We start from the raw sequence: 23874 nt of genomic DNA, 5'->3' as shown, positions 1-23874 counted from the left end.
GTATCATCCTATCATAGATATATATATATGATTGTACAAAAACAATCTCATAGTTTGTGAAATTTCTTAGAAGGCCCACTAGCTATTGTTCTCATTCATAGCATTTTTAAAATAGATAGGATGGATATGATTCTTGAGGAACAAGTACTAGCTAGATTGCAAGCAAACAGTAAATGGAGAGCATCGCGATGATGAGATTACCATATCTGAGGTGATTAAGGACATTGTTGGTGGAATCAATGTTGTTCATAAGCAAGTGTTGAGCATCCCCTCCTTGTTAATTCCCTGAAAAACAGGCATTGAAAATTCAATAAAGTTGATGGAATCCCTCTTTTGCATTGCATGATAAGAATAATGCAATCCCTTCCTCAGTGGAATATGCTGCGCCCCCATGAAAGAGAAAGAGAAAGAAACAGAGAGAGCCTCTTTGCCTCACCTCAGCTTCTATACATGCTAATATTACATTGACTGAGCAATACTGTTTAGTATTTAGAGGAAACTTAAAATTGCTGATTGGATGATGGATTGGTGTTTGCTAGTTACCTCATCGGTGCTCTTGCTTGCTAATCGACTGAAAACCTACCTACCTCCATTGATGCTTGAAGTTGGTTGATTGGTTGGTCCTTGTTTCAACTTCTTAATTTTTTGCCACCAATGCAAGATTTGAGCTTGGGAACTTGATTCCTTCCTCATGCATCATGTACTTTCTATGAGCTGGAGGATGTTTTCGTGAGTGGCACTGGAATATGATTCTGTTCTCTTTGTTGTCTAACTAATTCATTTGCAAGCAATGTTGAAGCAACAGACAGAACGACCCCTTCTAGCTGACGAATTTACATCTGCTCTTTTTCGAGCTTAAACTTGTTTTCTTTAGGAGTTCCATTTTTTTTTTTGGAGCTTCGTGGACAATATTACAAATTACCTGTGTGATTGCACTACTCATCCAAGCAGTTGTTTATATCGATCTTCACATCGACTCGGACGAGCATCAACATAACAACAAATGCGTGATGTCTACATTCCTGATGCCAATTCCAAAAACTAGTTAATGGCTGGTAACAACACAACCTTAACCATAACAATCTCCTACAAGTTTGAGTGTGTCATAAGGTTATATACTTCTACTGGAGTCACAAAGTTTGGACAATCATAGCATAATTTGATACTTTAGTCTTGATTCCCGGCCATCAGTCCTGTTATCGAGGAAGTAAAACGATCAGAAACTTAAGAATTTGCATGTCATGGGGAGCTCGTTCGCATTTTAATGTACTGCAATGTTCATACAATTTGCATGATTTGATGCTCTTGGTCAGTGCTTGAGCCAGATCCAAAAAACGCAGCTTCATACCTAGAAAAAATTTCTTAAAAAAAAAATCTTGGGTCAGAATTTGAAACTCAGAAAATATAATTTTGATGCGACAAATTGAATTTGAACATTCCAAAGAAAATAAAAATGGAAATTTCAATTCATTCTCAACCTTACATGCTTTTTCAAAATAGAGATCAACATCATTGAAATGCCTAAACTGTTATAGTTTTAACCCCCTACAACTAACACCAATTATTTATGTATAGGAATAATAACGTGACAATTTTTTAACTCTACAAAAGAAAGCTATTCTTTCTTCGATACCAGAAAAGAGCCTGCAACTTCAATATGAACAATTTTTGTAATCACTCCCTATCTTTCTATTTTTAGTTTTTTAGTTTTTCTAAATGTAGCAACAAGCATGATTCTTAGAGAAAACGATCATTACCAAGTATCATTACCTGTTCTCATAATTTGGTAGAGATATGTAGCAATAACAACTCATCTCCTCATCTGAGTGAACAGTTCGGCTGGTGGCCTTCCTGTTCCAGTGGAGCCACTCCCTCCAAACGCAGAGAAAGCGCTCCCCTGAGTACTGTTAAAAGCTCCAAATCCACCTACAAAGCCATAATGAGAAAAGATAATCAGTTTAATTAGAGCTAAAATACAATGGTGTGGGCAGGCATCCTACAGCGAACTATTCTCTTGAAAAAAAGTAATTTCATGATGATCTAGTTGATATCTTTGTCTATTACTGAAATCTAAAACAGTATACACAAGAAGAGAAACAGATCACACCAGATTGACATTTTGAAGTTTGAAAAAAATAGTTGCATATGTTTTGCTATGTCAAGCCTATTTAATTTAAGAGAATATAAAACAAATTTTGTGTTATCAGAGATACATACTCCTAAAGTCCCATCAATCAATGAACAATGTCATATCTAATGTGCTATTGTGAAATGGAAAAGATATGTTAGATTCATCTGCGTTCCTGAGCAAGAAAGCTATAACTTCGAGTTAAACTAATTAGAATGTGAAAGCATTCCAGAAATGACCACAGAAAATGTGAGGGATAAAATTCAATCATATATATTTGTTTTAGTATAAATGCAAAGCCTGTGAACGCACCACCAAAACTAGCTCCTCCAAAACCACTGCCTTGAGAAGCGGCACCACCAAAACCACCCATCGTAGTAGTTATGTTAGTAAATCCTCCTCCAGTACCTGCACCAGCAAAACCACCACTGCCACTAGAGGCAGCAGCAGCAAATCCACTAGTACTGGAGGCAGCGGCGGCAAAACCTCCTGCAGCAGCACCAGCAAATCCACCAGTACCCAAACCAGCAGCAGCAAAACCTCCTCCAGTAGCACCAGCAAATCCACCTCCTCGAGAAGCAAGAGCTGCAAAACCACCTCCAGCAATATTCCCAGAAAATCCACTTGAAGAAGCTCCACCACTTGTACCTACATTTGCGAACCCACCACCAAATCCACCAGGACCTAGCTGTCGTGATTCTCCAAAAGTACCAAGAACTGATCCAAGAGCCTGCTGTGCTGCACCAATTTGTGATGGTTGCCCAAAACCACTTAATGCATTAGTATTACTACTCAATACTGATCCAAGTGCCGGCTGTGCTGCACCAATTTGTGATGGTTTCCCAAAGCCACTATATGCATTTGTAATACCACTTGATATCCCACTTGGGCTAACTGATAGTGATGGTGATACAGATTGAGCTGTTGGGAGGCTAAAAGATGGAGGCCGGAAAAGCTGACCCGGTTGAGTTGTCAGTGCTGGCACAGAGCCCACAGTCCCTGCATTGCCAGCAAGAAAATTGCCGCCAAATGGGTTAGGCTTGGGAGTGCTTGAAAAAGAAGATGGTCCAAGTCCAAATCCACTAAGGGCTCCCAAGTTGAGCTCATTACTTGCATCAGAAACCTCCTCTTCCATTTCCTCTTCTTGGATTGAGTTAGCATCCAATCTATTGTTATTTTCTGTTGCTTTGGTGATCGTGAGATGTTCAACAGCAGATCCTTCCTCAGGTCGAGTAGGTGAAGCTGGAATCATATTACCAACCATTGGAACAGGGCTCGCTTCTTTTGTCATGCTTAATCCAGTCAAACCCATATTTGCAGGAACTTGTGATGTTACTGGTTCAATTTTTGACGTAGCCTGATCATGTGAGCTAGCTTGTGGTATGGTTGGTTCTGATTTTGAATTGACCTCAATCGGTTGTGATAGCGAAAGTTGGAAACCTTCACTTACTGTTAATGGAGGATCAGTTTTTGAACCCAATGGTTGGGATTGGGAAGAGGAAGTAAACTGAGCAGAACTTGAGGCAGACACTGATGCTGAATGAGCTAAACTAGTTTCTCCTACAGTTTTAGCCTGGAATGGAGATGATCCTCCAAATGTTGGTAAGGAAGGCATAGTGAATGCAGAAGAACCTGATGTTGAAGGAGCTGACAATGCAAATGTTGATGATGGAGACTGTGAAGCTACCATCTTGGTCTGCAAGTTAGGTGCAGATACACTGAATTGCTCATTGTTTGTTGTTTTCTCTGTATGATTACTTTGTCCTACATCAGAAGATGTAGAAGTTGACATTGTCGAGAAAGAAAATGCATTACTCTTGGTTGATAGTGCAGAAAACTTTTGTGGAGAGGCTGCAGACTGCGGAATGCTTCCTGGTAATTTTAAAGTCCAACCTTCCCCAAAAGACTTGGGATCTGATTGTTTGTTTCCTTGTGCTTTCTCCACTGTTGATGTACCCTTGGTAGCTGATAAGTCACTTCCAAGATTTAAAGATGTTGTCACAGATTTAAGTGCTTCCATCTGGAGATTAGGCACTGTTGGAAGTGGTGAAACAGATTTCATGGGTACAATACTCTCCTTTGGAACACTTGAAGTGTGATTAAATAAAGGAGATAAAGGAGTTGATGTCATAGTGCTTTTAGGTAACCCTTCCATAGGACGAGATATCGACTCTGGAGTTTGTGGTGAACCAGATCCATAAAAAGAAGATATTTGAGGTGATGTGGCTGATGTTGGAATAACAGTTTTCTTTCCATCATCAATAGGATAAAGCTTTGACACTAATGTTTGTGGTATTCCAGATGGTTCGTTGGCCCATTTAAAAACAGAACTAGTTGGCAAATTAGAGGCCTGCTGAGAGGGTTTCACTTGAACATCTACAGAAACAGAAAAAAGGATATCATCAGAGCAAAGATCCAGGTGAAGGTGTACAAATGAAATCAATTAGCACTAGTTGCTTATGAAATGATTGACTGTCTTACTTTTGCTTGCAGCGTAGACCTCTGGCTGAACCTTACTGATGGAATCGGTTGAAGACGATGAGTTTCCAGTGCCTTTCTGCTGGATTATGGCATACATCTCAAGTTTAGAATCAAATTCTTTCTTAGCTGTCTGGAAGGGGTTGCCAACATCGATTTTGACACTTTCTTGTTGAGTCATTCTTTTCACAACCGTCTTGGAAGGCTCAAAGCAAGTCCGGCTCTGCATTAAGCGGATTCAGCAGATCACCTTGAAATAATACTATTGTTTGACAACACAAAATACACGCAACCATTGGTATATGTATTGCTCTAAAACTTCAATATGCGAGTAAGATTACTTCAACAACTAGAATTTGAAATTTAAAATTGAAAGAGAGAACAATGGACCAGGTACATTATAGCAATTAGAAATAACCTCAATCCATTGGTGGGTACAGAAGGACAAACATCTGAAACAATACAAATTAAGCTGACTATTACTCAAGGATTTGAGGTAAGATGTCTCCAAACTCTTAACATGAATCAACTTTCAGCAAGATAAACTAGAAAAGAAATTCTGGACTTCCAGCCAGAACATTGATCTCATAAACTATTAGAAATCAACAGCAGCATATCAGGCCTACAAGTGCGATCAAATATCTGCATTGCACAAAACTAATAGATCCTTGTGAGATATATGCGTGTCTATGAGTCAGATGGACAATGGATACATGACAATGGACCACAAATATGGCAGGTCACATTTGCTCACTATTTATGTTAATTCCATCATGTATTGTTCTGGTAACTAAAACTGAAATTTACAAGCATGATGAAAACATTATTTTATTGGCATGCACCTTTGTATCATCAACTAGATGCACTATAGGGTCTGTTTTACCATTTGATTTATAGAATGAAATCATTTATACTAGACCCGATTATGGCTTCTAAACGTAAAAACTATTCCCTGCAACAAAAATTACATGCCAAGATGAATAATAACCTCCAAGAAGATGACACATCAAACTTGCACCGAAAGGAGACTTGTTTATTGCTTACAATACACTTGTAGATGTAGAATCAAAGCAACAAAGCAAAAAGATGTGCATTCTATTTATGTGAAATATCCAATTCAAGACAATGACATTATCGGAAGCTGAAAGTAGGATAGACCAACTGGGAGAAAAGCAAATTGAAAATGAATTAGCTGAAATTGATGGAGCACATGAAGAAGCACTATTTTGATTCAATTAGACACCAAAAACAAAATTCAAATTCAGAAAGAAATAAGTTGAGTGCTAACCTTTTCCAGAGATTCTCTTCTCCTTCTTGTAGTTCCTGGCTCAATGTTTGATAAAGCACTTGTTGAAGCTCTCTTGAGACGTCCCTCACTAGAAGTATCGATGAAGGAAATTCTCTTTGTAGAATCTGGAGTACGAAAAGGACTTTTGGCAATTGGAGATTTCAAAATGATGCCTTCATCAGCAAGACCAATTGATTCTAACAATTCCCTTGCTACACCAGTTCTTCTAGTTGAAGTATCATTTAGCTTAAGCAGATCCATCTGCTTTCTAAGACGTTCAGATAGCTGCTCGGCTGCTGCTAACTGTGAGTTTAATGTGTTACAAACACTATGCAAAGACTGACTATGCCTGCAAAACACACCATCTCTAATAGAGTTTACCATGTGGAGATTGGTAATTATGCGGAAAATGAATAATAATTCTTTAGCAAGTATCTTAAATGGAAAATGGCAATGTAATAGTAGGATGATCATAAGCAACTATGCAATATAGAAAAGACAACATTTCCTGCAGAGAACAAAAGAAAATTGACTTATCACAGTGATGCAGGAATATGCTATAAGAAATACAGCAGCACATAAAAGACCAAAACAAACAGAAACTGAAGATGACACCAAGTTTCCTCCCATGGCTTACTCATACCTTGATTGTCTCAGGTTACCATGAAAAGCTCTTTGGCCAGCAGAAATTGTATCACTTCCACCAAATTTGCTAATCTCAACATTATTGAAATGTTTCTCCAATTGTATAAGCTGGTTTGTCAAATTCTAAAAATAAAGAAACAAACCATCAGTATCTTAAACGTATGAAGAAATTTTTTCAGGCCCTCAGCTGTAAGATAGACCTGGTGTGCCTTCCGGATATTTTGCTGCTTTTGTTCAACCTCAGGACTCAACTTCTGACGACTCCACATGTCCCAATACTGGGTACTAGAAGCTTGTTTAACTATATCTGCCATGTAAACTTGCTTAGCTGAAACTGAAAGAACAAAAAATACAAAGTGTAAGAAATTTTCAGCCACTGACAATGATAATGAAAAAACATGGTTATATAAAAGATGAAATTCAGACATTCTTGCATTTAAAAAGATTGTTAAATACTAAGATATTTGGTAACAATCTGAACAATTTCTACCTCAATGATTAGATAGAACATACTTGGACAGATTCACAGCATTTTTTTTCATTAGTTGCCATTAGACTTTTCAACAACAAAACAAGTTCCCAGATCAAGAAAATTTCAATTTAACCAAACTGTAACTGCCGGAGGAATAAAAAAAGAACAGCCCAGTGCACAAAACTCCCGCCAGTGCAGGGTCCCGGGGAAGGAATAGACCTCATTGGGTCTATTGTACACAACCTTACTTTACATTTTGCAAGAGGTTGTTTCCGCGACTCAAACCCGTGACCTCAAGATCACATGGCAACAACTTTACCGTTGAGTCAAGGCTCCCCTTTGTAACTACCAAAATAATACTCAAATAATCTCAACCCATTGATTTAATTTCCAACTTCTTGTTTTATAAGAGCATCATTTGATCAAGTTGTGGCAATCACCATTAGGAAAGATTTCAAAAACAAATTTTCATGCAAAGGCTTATGTGAATTGCCAAAGAGTAGCGAGCATAGCTTTAGTTACAAATTAATTTAGCATATAATTTCAGATATCTATGCCTGAGATTCAGCATTATCAACAAGACTAACATAATTGTATGCTATTCAACTTTAGGACTGAAAATAGAAAAAGATACAGCATAGATGGTTGTCTCAAAATCTCCTCTCTCTACGTAAGCTTATAAAGTGCAAATGGTCCAGGAATCAACTTAATTGAATCTGGAAATTGTAAAAGTATTACCAGTTTCTTAGCGAAACAACACAAAACAATATACAATATTTCAATAGTCTCTAATTACTTTGATTGCATCATCTTGTCTAGTTGGCATGCCTAAGCCCAGCCAGATAGGAATGCATATTTGGGCTGAGCTTGACCCAACACAGTGCTTGTCATGTCGCACTTGGGCAGACACAGCCGTTGGGCCCAGATATTTTTAGTATCTTTAAAATATCATGTAATTATTAAAATTCATTAACATTCAAAAATTAAAAAGTATTTAAAAAGAAAAGAAATAAAAACGATAAGAAATGAATTTTAAACTACAAAATTTGAAATTAAAAGAAATTTGAAAAAACAAACTTTTTCTTTAAATGTAAAATCAAAATGGATTCATGGCTAGTCAACTTGGCCTGCAGCCTGATCTGTGCCAGGCCCGTTTATTTTTTAGAAAAAAATGCAAAATACAGTCAAATTTGGAGCAGATCATGGCCTGGTTCACCTCGAGTCATGTGTAGCCACAATTCAGTCATGCTCATTTGTGATGCCACACAGCAGAGCAAGACATGGCCCATGTCACAAGCCAAGCCAAATACCTGGTGACCCAACCCATTTGACACCTCTGGTCTTGTCAAAAATATGGCCACAGAAATTTGGACCATTCGTTTCTCAATAAGAATGTCAAGAAAATGTATAAGAATCAGGCTCAGAAATATGACTGCAAAAAATAAATCACATGCCTTGTAGCATATTTCTCTGAAGATTTTGAACTTCCATGAGTGCTTCCTCTGCATATCTCTACAATAACAAAATGGTTTAACAGAGTTTGAAAATGTAAGATAAAGCGTGCATAATGTCACTTGAAAACCCATCCGAAAAAGAAACAAATATAAAGTCTGCATAATGTCACTTGAAAACCCATCCGAAAAAGAAACAAAAATGATACCTTGCGTCTCTTTAATGTCTCTGATAGGTTTTTCAGACCTTCCTCAAGCACTAGCACTACATTTTGCTGAAAGATAGTGCAAGCATCCCGAAATCCCCCTTCTTGTTCAATCAGCTCCAACATATTATCAAGTTCCCTGGTCATCTCTTTCACCTGATCAGAAAACTTTTGGTGATTAAGTGGATAACGTAATATTAAACTTGCAAGTCTGCTTGCTTAAAATAGTGTCAACAAATTGTTGATGTGGATAAGGTTTACATAGCACCCATGCATATTCTATGAACATGTTAAAGACTGACCCATCCAGGAAGTTGATCAGTTCAATAATGCATCAAAACCAAAACAGCCTACAAATTTGGTTTTACTTAATTGAATGTAGTTGAATATTCACATTCCTATTTTCTATAGTCTTGCATACGGTTCAATTTAAGGAAAAGACCCATGTAGCCGACCCACTTACGACTATGCTGATTATGATGCTTGTTTCTCTCTTATTGTTGAGTGCATGCATATATCACTCTCCGGATTAATCACATATATGCCAATCTCTAGAAGGGATCCATGAAATTCCTTGGGCACGTAAGCAGGGTAGCCTGACAACATAGTATTTTTTTTTTTTACTAAATCTTAATTCAATAAGGATTGCCTTAATAATAGTGACACATTGATCACAAACCAGAAAACAAGTACTTTATGCATTTGGTTTCATTTTTGCCAGTTGACCAGTTTTCTCTCATTTTAGAAAACTGAGATTGTGCACTTAAAATTGAACTTGCACAGCTTATACAATACCACATACTAAAATTAAAGAGCAGAGAAACACAGAAAGTTCTTGCCAACACACGATCTATGGACTACTTGTACTCCCTCACAAACATAGAAAAATTGTTTCTGTACATTAACCCGGACTAGCATATCTGGTACTGATATATACCATGGATGTCATCCAATTAAGATTTCCATCTTGTACTCAACATTCTAAATCTAAAGGGAGAATGGTGTACAATTTCATATTGTCCAGTATAGGCAGTACACAAATGTTCCATGGATAAATAAGGAATTTTAGGCAATTCATCTACATGCAAGCAATACCAAGGAGTACAAGAAATATAGCACTGGGTACGAGTAGTGCAAGCTCAATAGCCTTAGCTTGCAAAATAAAAGATGGATAACCGAGTATATTTTATTTTTCTCAATGTTAAATAAATGTGTTGATAGAAATGATGAAGAATTTAATTTTAATGAAAAATACAGATAGACTGGATATCAAGGATTCAAGATGCAAATAATCATGATAAAAGTTGTTAATAACAACAAAAGGAGAAGGAAGGAGTTAAAAACAACTCTTAAAAACACAACAGTAACTGACAACGACAGGACAAATTGTCATTTCTTTTCTAAGCTCCACTGCCTCTAAGTAGGGGGCATTTCCTCCTGCTACTCATAGCAAGCTCACTATGGAGCTAGACCATTGTGTGTGTTGAACCAAAAGTCTAAGGAACCACAAAAACTCATAGTTTACAGAGTTGGGTAAGGAATTGAAAGAGTCAATAGCAAGTCAAGAACTCAAAAAATCTAGTGAGCAGCACAAGGATTGCCAAGGAAGTGACTTAAGTGATTAAAATGTAAATAACAGTCTGTAAGCCAATTGCAAATGCAATTAAACAAAAGGCTTCCAATTTCCTAAACCGCATGCATCATAAGCAAGAATGGGAAAAATGACATATTACAAGAGGAAGAGGAGCAAAAGAAGAGGAGGCATCTGCAATTCTAACCCTAGCACAGATGGGCATAGGCGATGATTAAAAACTTAGAAGATCGACACATAGGACAGGCAGTTATGAAGCAGCAAACATAAACAGTCTTAACTTTAGTTATACAGCATACAAGTTGATTAACAAGAAAAATAATGCTTGTTTCAATACAGACACTCTCATGTCATGGGTAACAAAAGGTACCCAATGATATGCATGGTTCACATTCTGATATTAGAACACCACCAATCCATTGTGATGAAGACTTAAAACAAAATATTATTCATATGAAGAGTTTGAGCCATTAGGAATCAACACATACAAAAAGATAATGCAGCACAAATGAGACTGCTAGAGTTACCAGGGAGAATAAAAAATTAATACATATATTCCCTTTTTGGTCTTGAATATGAGTGTATTCCCTATTCGAAGCGGAAGCAACAAGATTAACCGCCTCCTAACAATGCCATAATACAAATTCGAATCCCAACCTTTAGCTGGAATATCTCCATATCTAGCTCGCTTACCACTAGACCAAGCAACTTTTCGTAAAAATACTTATGAGGAAATGACAAAATGAGAAAAAAAAAATTGAAGTGGTGTCCATGTTCAATGGCAACCACCAAACTCTATGTAAGAGTTTTAACCAACATGAAATATGATTGATAATGCTTGAAGTTTACAATATGAGATAGTACAAAACATATTTTTGTTTCCCAATCATGTTCAATATGTGGGATCCAAGGATAAGCCAAGCCAAGAACTTTCATATAAAAGTGCCAATATATTTTTATTTCAATAAATAAATTCAAGATACTGAAGAAAGAAAAAAGATGATGATATCATACGTTATTATATTGTTTCACCAGCTCTGGTTCAGAATCCAACATCTGCAATTGCTTTGAAGTTCTTAAATTGGAAAAGGAAGGTTGTTGCTTAGAAAATGTAATTTTGCCTATTCCAGAACTTTCTTGTGATGAAAAGGAGGTGGCAGCAGCTGCTTCAGCATTAGATGATTTATTAAGAAAAGTTGTCTGCACTTCACTGCGAGCATCTTTGCTTGAAGAGAGCGTCATAGATGGTGGTCCTCCAGCTCCTTTTAAAAAGGGAGTGCTGCCTGATGGAAGATTAAATGAAATGCTACTTCGAGAAGAAAAGGGTGTTTGTCCCAGTCCTGATGGTAACTTGTCACCGGAATCACTGAAAATTGTGCCTGAAGCCGATGATGAAGAATTTGTATTGATACTTCTTGAACTGAAAAATCCACCACTTTGAAAACTGGATGTAGGAACTGCACCCTGATCTACACCTTTGATTATACCTTTTGCATCATTTTTCTTGGTCGCAGCAGTTTCGCTTGACATGTTACCAACAAGGAGAGGAACCTGCACTTGGGTTCTCGAGGAAGAAACAGTTTCTGCTGCTGTAGATGTTCTATCAATGACTGAATCAGGTCCATTTTTCAAAGACAAGTTTGTGGAAAGCTGGGTCGTCTGTTGAGGGTAACCTATGGAATGCCTATGGAATGAAATGCCACTTCTTTCATCCCCCTTACCAAGTTGGGTGTTGACTCTAGGAAACTCAGGTAAATTTTTGTTTCCTCCATCTTTCAATTCATCACCTGGTTTTACAGTTCATTGGTTTTATCAAGAAAATCTATATAATTGCTAAAACTCAATTTACAGCATCAAATAATGATCTAGAAATCTTGTAAAAACCTATATATTATTGCTTTGCATCATCTCATACCTTCAGGAAAAGAAGCGCTTTCATAAGAAATCTGTTTTGACCTATCAATTGGTATTAAATCATCTGTACCATTCTTGACTTTGGAAGTGTTTGAAAATAACTCATCCTCCAGTGGCACATCCATTGGAGGAATGGAGGGTTGAGGAAGATCAGAAGTATCTGAAATTCTAAATAAGAAGCAAACATTAATGATAAGCCAACAATCTCAAGCCAATCTACTCAATAATCATACACTAGACCTCTACCTTGCAACATGGAACATGGCAAGCTTCCCATCACCAGTAAGACAAAAAAGGATGCAATATGGTGCTAATTCTTTAAATTCCGTGTCAACCTGTACTTCGACTTTCTCATATAGGGAAATCTTATCGATACCAAACCCCAATATCAGATTGTCTTCACCATTTTCTGGAAGAGAAAAATGTAATACAAATAATATCATTCAAAAAGATACATGTAATGAAAATAGAATAATACTTTATAATGATTCTAACCATCAACTAATCATTTCAGCCTTTACATTAAAAGCTCATAAACATAATTCTTCCAACCTCTACTGAAAAATGTTGTACTTATAACTTAAAAGTCTATGGGAATTTTTCGCTTCATTAAATTATGCAACAAGTTGAACATGACTGATGTGTATATTTTGCAGCTTGAGTCTGAGATAGCATATGATCCATTATTATTTACCATATTAGTCAATTAAAGTTGTTCTTGTGGAATGAAGTATCAAATTCAACATCAAAATGTAAAGAGGCTCCATCAATAGACTCAGAGTTGATAGCAAGAATAGAATCCAAAAACGAATTGTCTTCGTACAACTATTCAACCATGTAAATGCAATTAAAACACACACTAGATGGTGAACCAGGGGGAAGGTTGTCTACCTCCAGATTAGTCGGGCGAAGCCCGGACACCTCGATTATCAAAAAAAAATGACTATCCTATTATCGATAACAATGAAAGATGAAATACTTGGTCCATTTCATCTTAATTTTAAATGAGGAGAAATAATATTTTATATTTTTTAATCAAAGTGAGATATGAACCTATTTTTTCCTTACAAATCGTCATTAATATGCTCAAATAATAATATTATGCTAGCAAATAGAGTATTATATTGTTTTTATATACTTCTTTTGGATGTAAATAATGTTCTAAGGTAACATAAATCTATTTTCGGCTTTAGCAGAACCTTAGAATTCATGATTCATACAATTGATAATTCAAAAATCAATCAAAATGATTATGAAGCTCAATTTGACAACCTTGTCAAACGCATTCAACTATCAAAGAACCTAGACGACAATAGACATCACAGAAGGAAGCACTAATAGAAAGCACTCGGTGACAGATGTTGTCCAATATAATTTGCAACTGATGGACTAGCACATACTTAGCATGATGCATAAGGAGTTTTTTTTGCCTTCATAATTGTTAAAAGAAACAGATGGTTAAGATTTATCAAGAACAAGTATGTTGTTTACCAGAAGGATAGCAAGGGCAAACAAGTTTGCAACAACAATGAAACTTAAATTAACATTGTCACCTTGTAGACCAATAGAAGGTCTATACTTGTCACTTTGAAACTCAAGCCATGACAGCTCCCTCCGATAGTACTCATCCATTGTATCCTTTACCAGAACAACATGCTGATCAATGTTCTTTTTATTTGAAGCGAGAAGAATACCCCTAAGCGAAAAGTTTTTAATAATGATAGTTGACATAGATGTTCAACAACAAATTTTAACGAGGCTAAGAACAATTATGTAACTAAAAAGTAGGAGGGTGGGGGAATCAAGTTCCTCATTTGTAATAATCTCATGTGGACAAACACCTCCCAGCTACCGATTGAGAAGTGTGTAATATTGTGGTAGATCAGCACAGTTAGCACGATCTTACATATTTCTACAACAGAAGTCTTACTTCTAACAAACTTTCTTTAATACCATAGATCAGACTAACAGTAGATACTATGAAGAGAAATAAATAAACCTCAAATGTTGATAAAGATACAGTCCGGGTATTGTAGTAAGTAATAGTGTTCAATATTGTGCTGCAAAAGATAATAGGAATTATATAAATCACACTAAAAAATCAGTCAATAATCAGAAGTATATGGACATTGACCACAAAACTTGGACCTCAAATTACATATGCTTAAACTAGATTGGACCCTGAAGAAGCATAAAATATAGTTGCAATAGGTTCAAGATTCATAATTACTAGTATATGAGAAAGACATTTCTTTAAGACATAATAACAATAAATATCCCACAAAAATTATTAATTTTCATTTTACACATTTAGATATACTTTTAGCATGTATATACTTGCAAAGTTCAAAAAATGCCAAAGTGCATTATAATTAATATACACTAGTTAATTATTACCACAAAATAAATTGATAATAATTTGTAAATAAATATGATCCAAAATTTTTGTTTGAGAAAAATGTTAAAAAAAACTTATGCATTCAACTTTTGAAACATGGGATCAGCCATGAAAATTTTATTAGTTTACAAATATGCTATATCACTAGCAACATCATTTTTGTATAACATTGATATAATGATTGCACTAATTTCCACAATTCCTTATTATCATGCCATCCCACAAACATATGATCAGAAATTACGAACTAAATTGCAGCATTTTGAGAAGAATTTCAGTATGATAATTAAGTTTGTCCGCTGATTTAAAGCATTTTTCTAGAAATAAAATTTCCCATTCATCAGGAAATAATTTCACACTAGGATCAAGTCACAAATTATGGAGCTTAGTAATCCAAGCAACCTAGTTTCTTTTATAAAAAAAATAAGGCTTAGGGAGAAAAAACAACATTTATGTCTTTGTATTGTAGGTGTAAACCAAGTCAAAATGTCAAACAGCTAGATAGAAAAGATTAATAAAAAAAATCTAGAAAAAGATGTACAAACTATAAAACATAATCTTATAGTTAGTGATAATAGCTTAAATAAAAACCATACCAACGATCCAAATAGCTCAAGAGCATATAAGGTCCAGCTCCAGCTGGCAAAACATCATCCAAAATACCTTCAAATAAACAAGGAAAGGAAATGACCACTGGATTACAAGAACTCTGCAAAAGAAATAACCAAAGAAACAGTTAGACATTATCATATATATATATATATATATATATAAGATAAAATTCATTTAAATATAGATGAGGATATAGTAAAGGATCGATCCCAATGACATAGGAGGATCGATACCAACTTCACTTAGTGAGATAAAGAGTTGTTGTTGTTGTGTATATATATATATATATAGGATCTTAGTTACATGGACAAATTAAGAAGTAACAATAACTAAAAAGCTTTTCTTGGAAAAATAAAATTGCCTAAATAAGCAAATGCTGCAGGGTGGCCTTAGGGACAGATTAATCTTTTTGAAAAAACTATAGGTTCAAGTTGATACATAGAGAAACCTTTGGGTTACAGGAATTCAAGGAAAATTCCCAAACAGCTTCCTAGGAGTCACAAGTGGAGTGTTCAAATACTTTTCAGTTGCAAAGTTCATTTTTATGTTGAAAATAACACTCTAAGGATGTTACCCTTTACTGAAAATCCCAGAAGATTTACTAGGAGTCTCAAGTGGAGTGTCCAAACCATTTTTAAGTTTAGAATAACCCCCAAAGGAGATTTTGGCAAATCTCATTAATGGCTCATTTCAACTATAAAACACCTTGACCCAAAATTTGATACTCCTAAAAAGCCTTTGGTATGATTTTCTAATCAAAATAATAGGATTTGAACCATCTAGGAGTTTTTGGTCAAAATTCCTTGAGAATACATTTCAACTCAAAAAAAAAAAAAAGAGTTATCTCTTGTTCTTACAAACCCATGGTATCATTTTTGTCCAAAATAAGGGTCAGCCATCAAAATAATTGGAAAAAATGGTTTACTTTACTGATTAAGTGGTATTTTGAGTTTGCAGAGAGACAAGCTATGAGGCTTCAACCAAAATAAAGTACCGAGGATTTTTTAGGAAACTCAAAATTAGGTATGTCTTTCGCGAAACTGCAGAATAGGGAGGATTTTTTTTGGGAAACTCAAAATTAGGTATCCTTTGCAAAAATGCCTGCTTATTTGACAACTTGTAAGTGAGCTCTAATAGCACCAGAAGCACCTTTGAGATATCAATGAGGTTTAAACTTACATGTCCAGCAAAGCATCTAAAAATTGACTAACTAGGATAGCAAAAATGAATCCCATATCTGGTGTTGGTGAGGTATTATAACTTACCAATATTGTTATTGACCAGTTTGGTAAATGTGTTTCAATACATTGCTCTCTTGGCTACAGCAAATAAGCTAGTTCTTTATTACACAAATCAAATCATCATTTCCAAGAGAAACCCAACTCAAGACGTCCTAGCAATTTAGTTTAAAAATGTACCCCAAGGATAAGACACATCATTTGCACAAGTGATAGATTGGTGATGGATATAGTACTCTATCCAATACGTAGATTACATTGAAGCAATTAATTTCAAAGGATAAACAACTCTCAGATCCTCTAAATAAAGAATCATTTTGCCTTTCTTCCATTAGAGAAGATGGCCACCAAAAAATAAAACCAGAAGATTGCAATACATAATAACCAGCCATCAATCTTGCATGTGTTTAAATTACCAACACTGACCTCGGTAAATTTTTTTGCCCCACAGCTGATCACCTGAACCATGTAACCCTCCTCGCTCCCATCTTCATTGACTCTAATGCTTCCAATAATGATACTATCATCATGTACCCATTCAACAGAATCCACTGGGTGATTAAAAGAACATGTCATGTTTTGAGCTTTGGGGCTAATGATTATTTTAGGTACTGCAATTTTACACATTAAAAGCACAAGAATAATACAAACAACATGTGTCATAAATCATAAACAGTAAGCAGTTGCAGAGGAAGCTGAAGCATGTGCAGAAAGAATTCTAAACAAACCTTTGAAGAGGTCAAGAACTACACGGAAGAAGGTTTATTCCATAGAGTATAGGTACTGTGTAGGGCGATGTACATGGAAGCTAGACTTGGTATATATTAGAAATATAAAGTATAAACGTAAGAACAAAAGCTATTCCAATTCAATTGTTCCTCATCCAAGTCTGGTAGTTAGCTCATCACCATCACAACTACATGGTTTATGAAATCCATGAAATACAAAAAAAAAATTATAGTACTGATCAGCAAAAAACTAGTGCATGCTTAATCAGAATAAAGGGATGATAATGTTTATAGGCTTACAAACTACCGAAATTGGCAAGGCAGTGGAGAGATGGGATTAATAGCTAATCTCTCAAAATGGGTGCTTTTACCTGGTTATCAAACAGTAAAAAACTTCAGAATAAACAACACCACTTTGGAAACAGAAATGATAGGAGAACCTGAGAGGTCAGAGAAGTGCTCTGAGAATTTAGAAATAAGAATTTAGTATCGAAAGAAATATTCTTTTTGCGCAAAAAGAGACTCAACATTCTATGGAAATGACTGAAAAACCAGGTGATATCAAATTGGCTACACAAATTTATGTTATTTGGTTTAACCAATTATGGATTGCATAGATGACGAATCAATGACATAAAATAAATAATGTTTAATGCAGTGCTTCCAGCTATATGAGACTATCCGGATGGGAAGATTTACACTTAGTATTTTATTTTAACTGAAGTCAAATCCCATGTCATGATCAAAAGCAGGGCACATAACAGCACATGAATGCTTTGAACCAAATGTACACTGAAATATATATAATGTTAATCAAGATTCAAGATGATAAACCGTCAATTGAAAGAAAAAAGACAGAATAAAGCAGCATCCAAAGCACAGACCTACTACCCATTGAGATGCAATCAGTATTTTAAAACACCATATTTGATCTACTAAGAAAGGACAAATTTACAATAAAAAATAAGGAAACATACCTCTTAGGCTCTCACATTCAGCATCTGACCATGATTGGATGAATAGGGACATGCAAATTTTCTCTTTAAAATCAGATGATAATATGCTTACACTACTCTTTTTTGCAACAGCAATGAAATCGCCATCTGTGCTCCAATCAACTATCAATGCAACCAGGAAAGTCAAACATAATCATATCTAAATTCGTATTCTGCATTTCTAAACAAATTGCAATATCGTAAATCAAATATAAATGAATGTGTTTAAAAACAATTTAGTTTCATATGGTAGTAATTGTCAAATGTGTACATGATGGGGTAGATCAAGATAAACAAAGAAACATTCAACAGCAATAAGATATGGGTCAACCCATTAGTCCAATTTATAAAACATTGAAATAAAACAAAAATGGGACAGTTGACCACACAGTAAGGGATTCTTTGCATAGAGAGGGAGGGAGAGAGAGAGAGAGAGAGAGAGAGAATGGTCTGAGAGGAAAAAAAAAAAAAGATAAGTAAGAGAAATAGGAAGGGGAGGTGAGTGGTAGGCAGCAAAGGATCAAATGTGAAGGATCAACAAATCTCAAATTTCAATCAGCTCAGTCTAGTAAATAAACATGTTGGGGAATCCAGATTTCTTTATAGCCAATGATGGAATGACATATTCAAATAGATATGTACCCTATCATATGCTATCCATCCATGATATGATTAATTATTTGGTTACGGCATGAGTTATTATTGTGTATTATTTAGCCTGTTAGCCAGGCGAGCATTTTCTGAACGTCTTCCATCAAAAAAGTTGACAGCCTACAAACACAGTATAAAGTGTGAAATTTTAAAGAATCAGGTGAGAAATTATATTTTTCTACTTTGTCAAAAATTGCAACTTAATATTAAATCAACTTGCAATTTTGCAATGAAAAGAGGGGAACCTGCATCAATATTTTCCATGGCAGCCTTCAGGGGCTCCTTTATGCGACCATAACAAAGTAAACCATCGCTTGCAAGAACAACATAAGATTTTTGAACATTTTTTTGCCATTTGAAGTCCTTGATTGTGCGAGAATCTCTCATTGAACATAAAAAAGAAGGTTTATCTTCCTACACAGAAATGTTTTCAAAATTACAAGTTAAAAAAATGATGATTAAAGTATATCTAATATCAAGACAATAAATATATATGTGCACACAATTGTATACTAAATTACAGTTTTAAATTCTCAAAAAAGGATATAATATAAAGTAATGAACAATTTTTAAAAAATAATTCGACATGCAAAATAGTTGACGAACTTTAATAGATAATCTGGAATGAAAGAGATTTTGTAGTGGTTCCAACGACGTGAGATTCCTACAATCTTACCAGAGGCATTAGCTAGAATGATCTTCAGTGCAAAGTACACCCAATCAGAATGATGAAATAGATATTCATTTGTAAATGAGAAGAGTCTACATTAGTGCAATGTAGAACTTGAACGCTAAATTTGGTTTTTCCTGAATTAAAATGCACATTAGCACTCTATGCCTCAATCTAAATGAATTAAGTATATGTCTTGTCATCATCAGTAAGAACATAAATAAAAGAAATATTTAGATGTCATTTATGTGATTAACCACAACTAAACAGCTTATAGCTAATATTCTTAGAGAAAGTATATTTTGATTATAATTTCTAGCAACTTTAAATTACAAAATTTAAAGGAGAAGGGATTAAAACAGCCCCTTGTGCAAACTAAGTGCTTAGTAAAAATTTGAAGTAAAAGTTGATAAATGCAAACTTACTAGGATGGCATTTTCAATGGTTTGTTTTTTTCTCAATATCATTGCCACTGGATAATATTCACCTTTGTACACATTAAAATGGGGCAGCAGGCTTTTGATTGTAATTCCCATGAGGAAAATACCAGCCACAGGCTGTTAGAATTTGGGATATTGCTTCACCACATCAGACTATTGAACAATCATACCCCCCAAAGAAAATTCCCTCAATATCATTGTTTAAAATTAAAATTAAGCCTCTACCATCTTGTTAGGAGAAAAATAATGCATTTCCACGTGCAAATCTATGGATTAGGCTCTAAAGCGGTACATACAGTAGCATCAATAAGTAACAGCATAAACAGCCACATGTATTATTGTTGGTCCACTAGAGAACTAAAATTTCAGCATGCATTCAGAAAATGTTAACATGTTAGCTTGCTTATTCTTAGTTAAGCATGATGATAATGTTGACAAGAATTATTAATAATAAGAAAATACTACATCATACGGGAGACATTATTTTCATCATTCCAATTTGAGGTTCATAAGAAATATATTTAAACCTTAGCATGGCAGCAGCCAAAAGCAATCAATCCTTAAGCAACTAAAGAATCTAGGTATCGGGTTTCTAACCTTATTATTAACAAGAGATGGCACGTAAAAGAACTGAATTTCGCCGCCTACAACCGCCGCGAGCACCGAGGAATCATTGGATAACGCAAGAATAGACACCTTACCGATCTTCACATCCACAATGCTTGAATTTTCAATGCAGGGGCCCTTCCCTTTCTCCTTGATCAACTTCCCCAACCCGATTACATCCTTCGTCTTAGCCACCAGGAACCCTACGGAAGCGAACTATCACGAAAAGGGAACAAAATACGCAAGGACTGAAAGTAAAGTAGAGTTTACACCTTCGGAGTGGGCCAGAAATATGACGCGGAAGCGCTCGGATACGGCGAGAGGCCGTGACGGTGGATCCTTGAGGTCGAACTGGAAGTCAGAAGCCTTCAGGGGCGTGGACTCCCCGATGCGACAGAACACGAAGTCGGTAGTGCCTTCCTGGTCGCCATCGATCTCCTCCTCGAGGCGGAGATGACGCGGCGACTGCTCCGCCATCGGAGACCGTCGGAAGAAGCGAATACTGAAAACAAGAGAGGGTTTCAAGCTGTTCGAACAGTGTCGGTGGAGGAGGAGGAGGAGGAGGAGGAGCGGAAGCTTAAACCCTAGACACAATCGGACGCATTTTACTGCACTATGAAAGTTTATAAATATTGTCAAAGGGCCCTTATAGTTTTTTCCTATAGAAGAAAAAGAAAATACAGATTTTTCCAGGTCGAAAATAAAAAAGTAATTACAGCGGATCGATATCGAATTCTTGCCAATAAAAACGAGAAAATTTAAAACAAGCGAAAGGTTTAGATGTCAATCACGGAAGAACGAGTGGTCGATTAAAGAAATTGCACCGTCTTATTTGCAAGAAATCTTGTAGGCGATCCTTACCAGAAAGTGAGCCGGGTTGATAACGTAAACGGAAACACAAGCCGGCCCTTTCCGCCTACACTTCGCCTTTCCCTTCCTACAGTCGCCGCCCTCTCTCCGCCCTCCGGCGATGGAGCAAAGCGTGTTGGACTCCCTCGGTGTAGAGATCATCGGCGTCATGTCCCCCGTCTCCATCTGCATGCTCCTCGTAGTCCTCCTCGTCTCCACCCTATCCCCCTCCTCTATCTCTTCGTTCGAATCCTCGGCCGCTTCCGCCACCACCGCCGCCACGCTCGTCTACGCCGAGTCCCCCTCCGATCCCCCTGCCCGCCGCCTCGTCGGCGCGTTACTCAACGCCGCCGCCTTCGTGGCCCTTGTCGCGGTTGTCACCACTCTTCTCGTCGTCCTCTACTACTACCGCTTCACCGGCTTCCTCCGAAACTACGTCCGGTTCTCCGCCTTCTTCGTTATCGCCTCCATGGGCGGATCCATCCTCCTCACCGTTCTCCGCGCCCTTTCCCTCCCCCTCGACGCCGTCACCGCGATGATTCTCCTCCTCAACCTTTCCGCTATTGGCGTCCCCGCCGTGCTCTCCGCCGCGGTTCCGATCCTCCTCCGCCAGTCCTATCTCGTCGCCCTCGCTGTGATCGTCGCCGCCTGGTTCTCCCGCCTACCGGAGTGGACCACTTGGACTCTTCTCGTCGCCCTAGCGCTGTACGACCTCGCCGCTGTGCTCTGCCCGCGGGGCCCCCTCCGCGTCCTCGTCGAGCTCGCTTCCTCCCGGGACGAGGAGCTCCCTGCGCTCGTCTATGAATCTCGCCCAGCCGGCTCCTCTGTCTCCCATGCCATGGCCGCCTTTGGCTCCGTCGAGCTCCAACCAGTGGAAACCACCACCCCCAATCCTGCCATTTCTACTCAAAATTCCGATCCGGAACCCAGAATCATACGAGTACATAGAAATGAGGAGGAAACCTCGCCTTTGATGTCAAACGAGCCCAGCAACAGTGACACCGGCAATGTACGTCAACCATACATTGCAACAACGAGGGAGAGAGATGTGGAAAGGAATCAAGATCCTTCTTTTTCTTCTTCATCTCTGATTCCCACTTCAGAAAACGAGGAATTTGATACATCAAGAGGAATCAGACTTGGCCTTGGGGATTTCGTGTTCTACAGTGTGCTTGTAGGAAGAGCAGCAATGTACGATCTGATGACAGTTTATGCTTGCTACCTTGCAATTATTGCTGGCCTCGGCTGCACATTGATCTTGCTGTCGATATGCCGCCATGCGCTACCTGCCCTTCCGATCTCAATTGCATTGGGCGTGGGGTTCTACTTCTTGACGCGTTTGCTATTGGAGCCATTTGTTGTTGGAGCATCGACTAACTTGGTGATGTTCTGACACTTTGTTTCCATTTGTTTCCTTCAATCTCATAGTAGAGACATTAAAGGTTAATCATTAAAGCTCCTGATTTGATCACATATTCTACTTGTCTTTTATAGTTCTCTATCTCAATTCTCTTGTGCCTGTTGATTGCTGTGTTGCTTGTGATCTTAGTTTAACAGACATTGCCTAGGCCAGCATGATCTCTCTATAACAGCTCACTTGTTAAGTTTTACAATTCAGATACTTCAGTGAATTGCATTGCTAAATTTGATATTTTGAATGGTTGTAACTTGGTCTTGCTGTCGATATGCCGCCATGCGCTGCCTGCCCTTCCAATCTCAATTGCATTGGGCGTGGGGTTCTACTTCTTGACGCGTTTGCTAATGGAGCCATTTGTTGTTGCAGCATCGACTAACTTGGTGATGTTCTGACACTTTGTTTCCATTTGTTTCCTTCAATCTCATAGTAGAGACATTACAGGTTAATCATTAAAGATCCTGATTTGATCACATATTCTACTTTTCTTTTATGGTTTTCTATCTCAATTCTCTTGTGCCTGTTGATTGCTGTGTTGCTTGTGATCTTAGTTTAACAGACATTGCCTAGGCCAGTATGATCTCTCTACAACAGCTCACTTGTTAAGTTTTACAATTCAGATACTTCAGTGAATTGCATTGCTAAATTTGATATTCTGAATGGTTGTAACTTGTTTTCTAATGTTCTATGCAAGAATAACTTCAGGGTTCAAATTATTAAATATGACTCGACTAATTGCTTACCAAGTCTAGCTTGCAGTTTTTTCTTTCGATAATGGGTATTATTGTTGTGACATTTACAAGAAAGCAGTGGCTTAATTGACTGGCCTTCACTGTTGGATTATGGAGATGTTGTTGGTTGCTTCTGAAACAGTTGATCTTGTTTCTGTTGTTACTGCATTCAGCTTGAGCTCAACTATCAGTATTCTTCAGGTATCTCACTGATTGCCCTCTACTTATTCATCATCCATTACTGAATTGTTCCGCCATTAGTTTACGAAATTCATTGGATTTCATGTATAGTTTTATCATTTTCCCTCTCCAACTGCCTTTCACTTATTATAAATGAACTCATTTGTTGTTTCTTTCCATGAACACATG

General features: G+C 37.0%; 2 protein-coding genes across 7 annotated transcripts; one reads left to right on the top strand and one right to left on the bottom strand.

The window, feature by feature from the left end:
- Positions 1-994: 994 nt before the first annotated feature.
- On the bottom strand, positions 995-21031 carry LOC141818243 (nuclear pore complex protein NUP214). Of its 6 annotated transcripts, none has more exons than XR_012600944.1 (20): positions 20784-21031; positions 20503-20714; positions 19041-19209; positions 18127-18267; positions 16848-16972; positions 15168-15280; positions 13727-13869; positions 12420-12582; positions 12175-12341; positions 11274-12046; positions 8672-8824; positions 8466-8523; positions 6740-6873; positions 6538-6662; positions 5895-6243; positions 4610-4829; positions 2441-4504; positions 1771-1926; positions 1285-1348; positions 995-1193 (listed from the first exon to the last, which is right to left on the bottom strand). XR_012600944.1 is itself a non-coding variant. In XM_074705790.1 (20 exons), the coding sequence occupies exons 1-19, from the start codon at positions 20986-20988 to the stop codon at positions 1811-1813; spliced, it is 5322 nt and encodes a 1773-aa protein (XP_074561891.1). In that variant the 5' UTR covers positions 20989-21030; the 3' UTR covers positions 995-1361; positions 1771-1810. The 6 variants fall into 6 exon arrangements, 4 of the variants coding, with proteins under 4 accessions (XP_074561891.1, XP_074561884.1, XP_074561875.1 ...); XR_012600940.1 differs by having other exon boundaries at positions 1285-1361; positions 20784-21030; XM_074705790.1 differs by having other exon boundaries at positions 995-1361; positions 11274-11638; positions 11747-12046; positions 20784-21030.
- A 436-nt stretch (positions 21032-21467) lies between these two features.
- On the top strand, positions 21468-22867 carry LOC141821978 (presenilin-like protein At1g08700). Its single transcript, XM_074709381.1, has one exon. It carries the CDS (start codon positions 21482-21484, stop codon positions 22751-22753), a length of 1272 nt encoding a protein of 423 aa, XP_074565482.1. The 5' UTR covers positions 21468-21481; the 3' UTR covers positions 22754-22867.
- The last annotated feature ends 1007 nt before the right edge of the window (positions 22868-23874 follow it).

This window comes from Curcuma longa, chromosome 2, assembly GCF_044706935.1.
Source record: "Curcuma longa cultivar G26 ecotype Majalengka, Jawa Barat chromosome 2, ITB_CL_G26_1.1, whole genome shotgun sequence".
NCBI classification, from domain to species: domain Eukaryota; kingdom Viridiplantae; phylum Streptophyta; class Magnoliopsida; order Zingiberales; family Zingiberaceae; genus Curcuma; species Curcuma longa.
The sequence above is the reverse complement of the archived record's forward strand: the minus strand, read 5'-3'. Positions and strand labels throughout refer to the sequence as shown.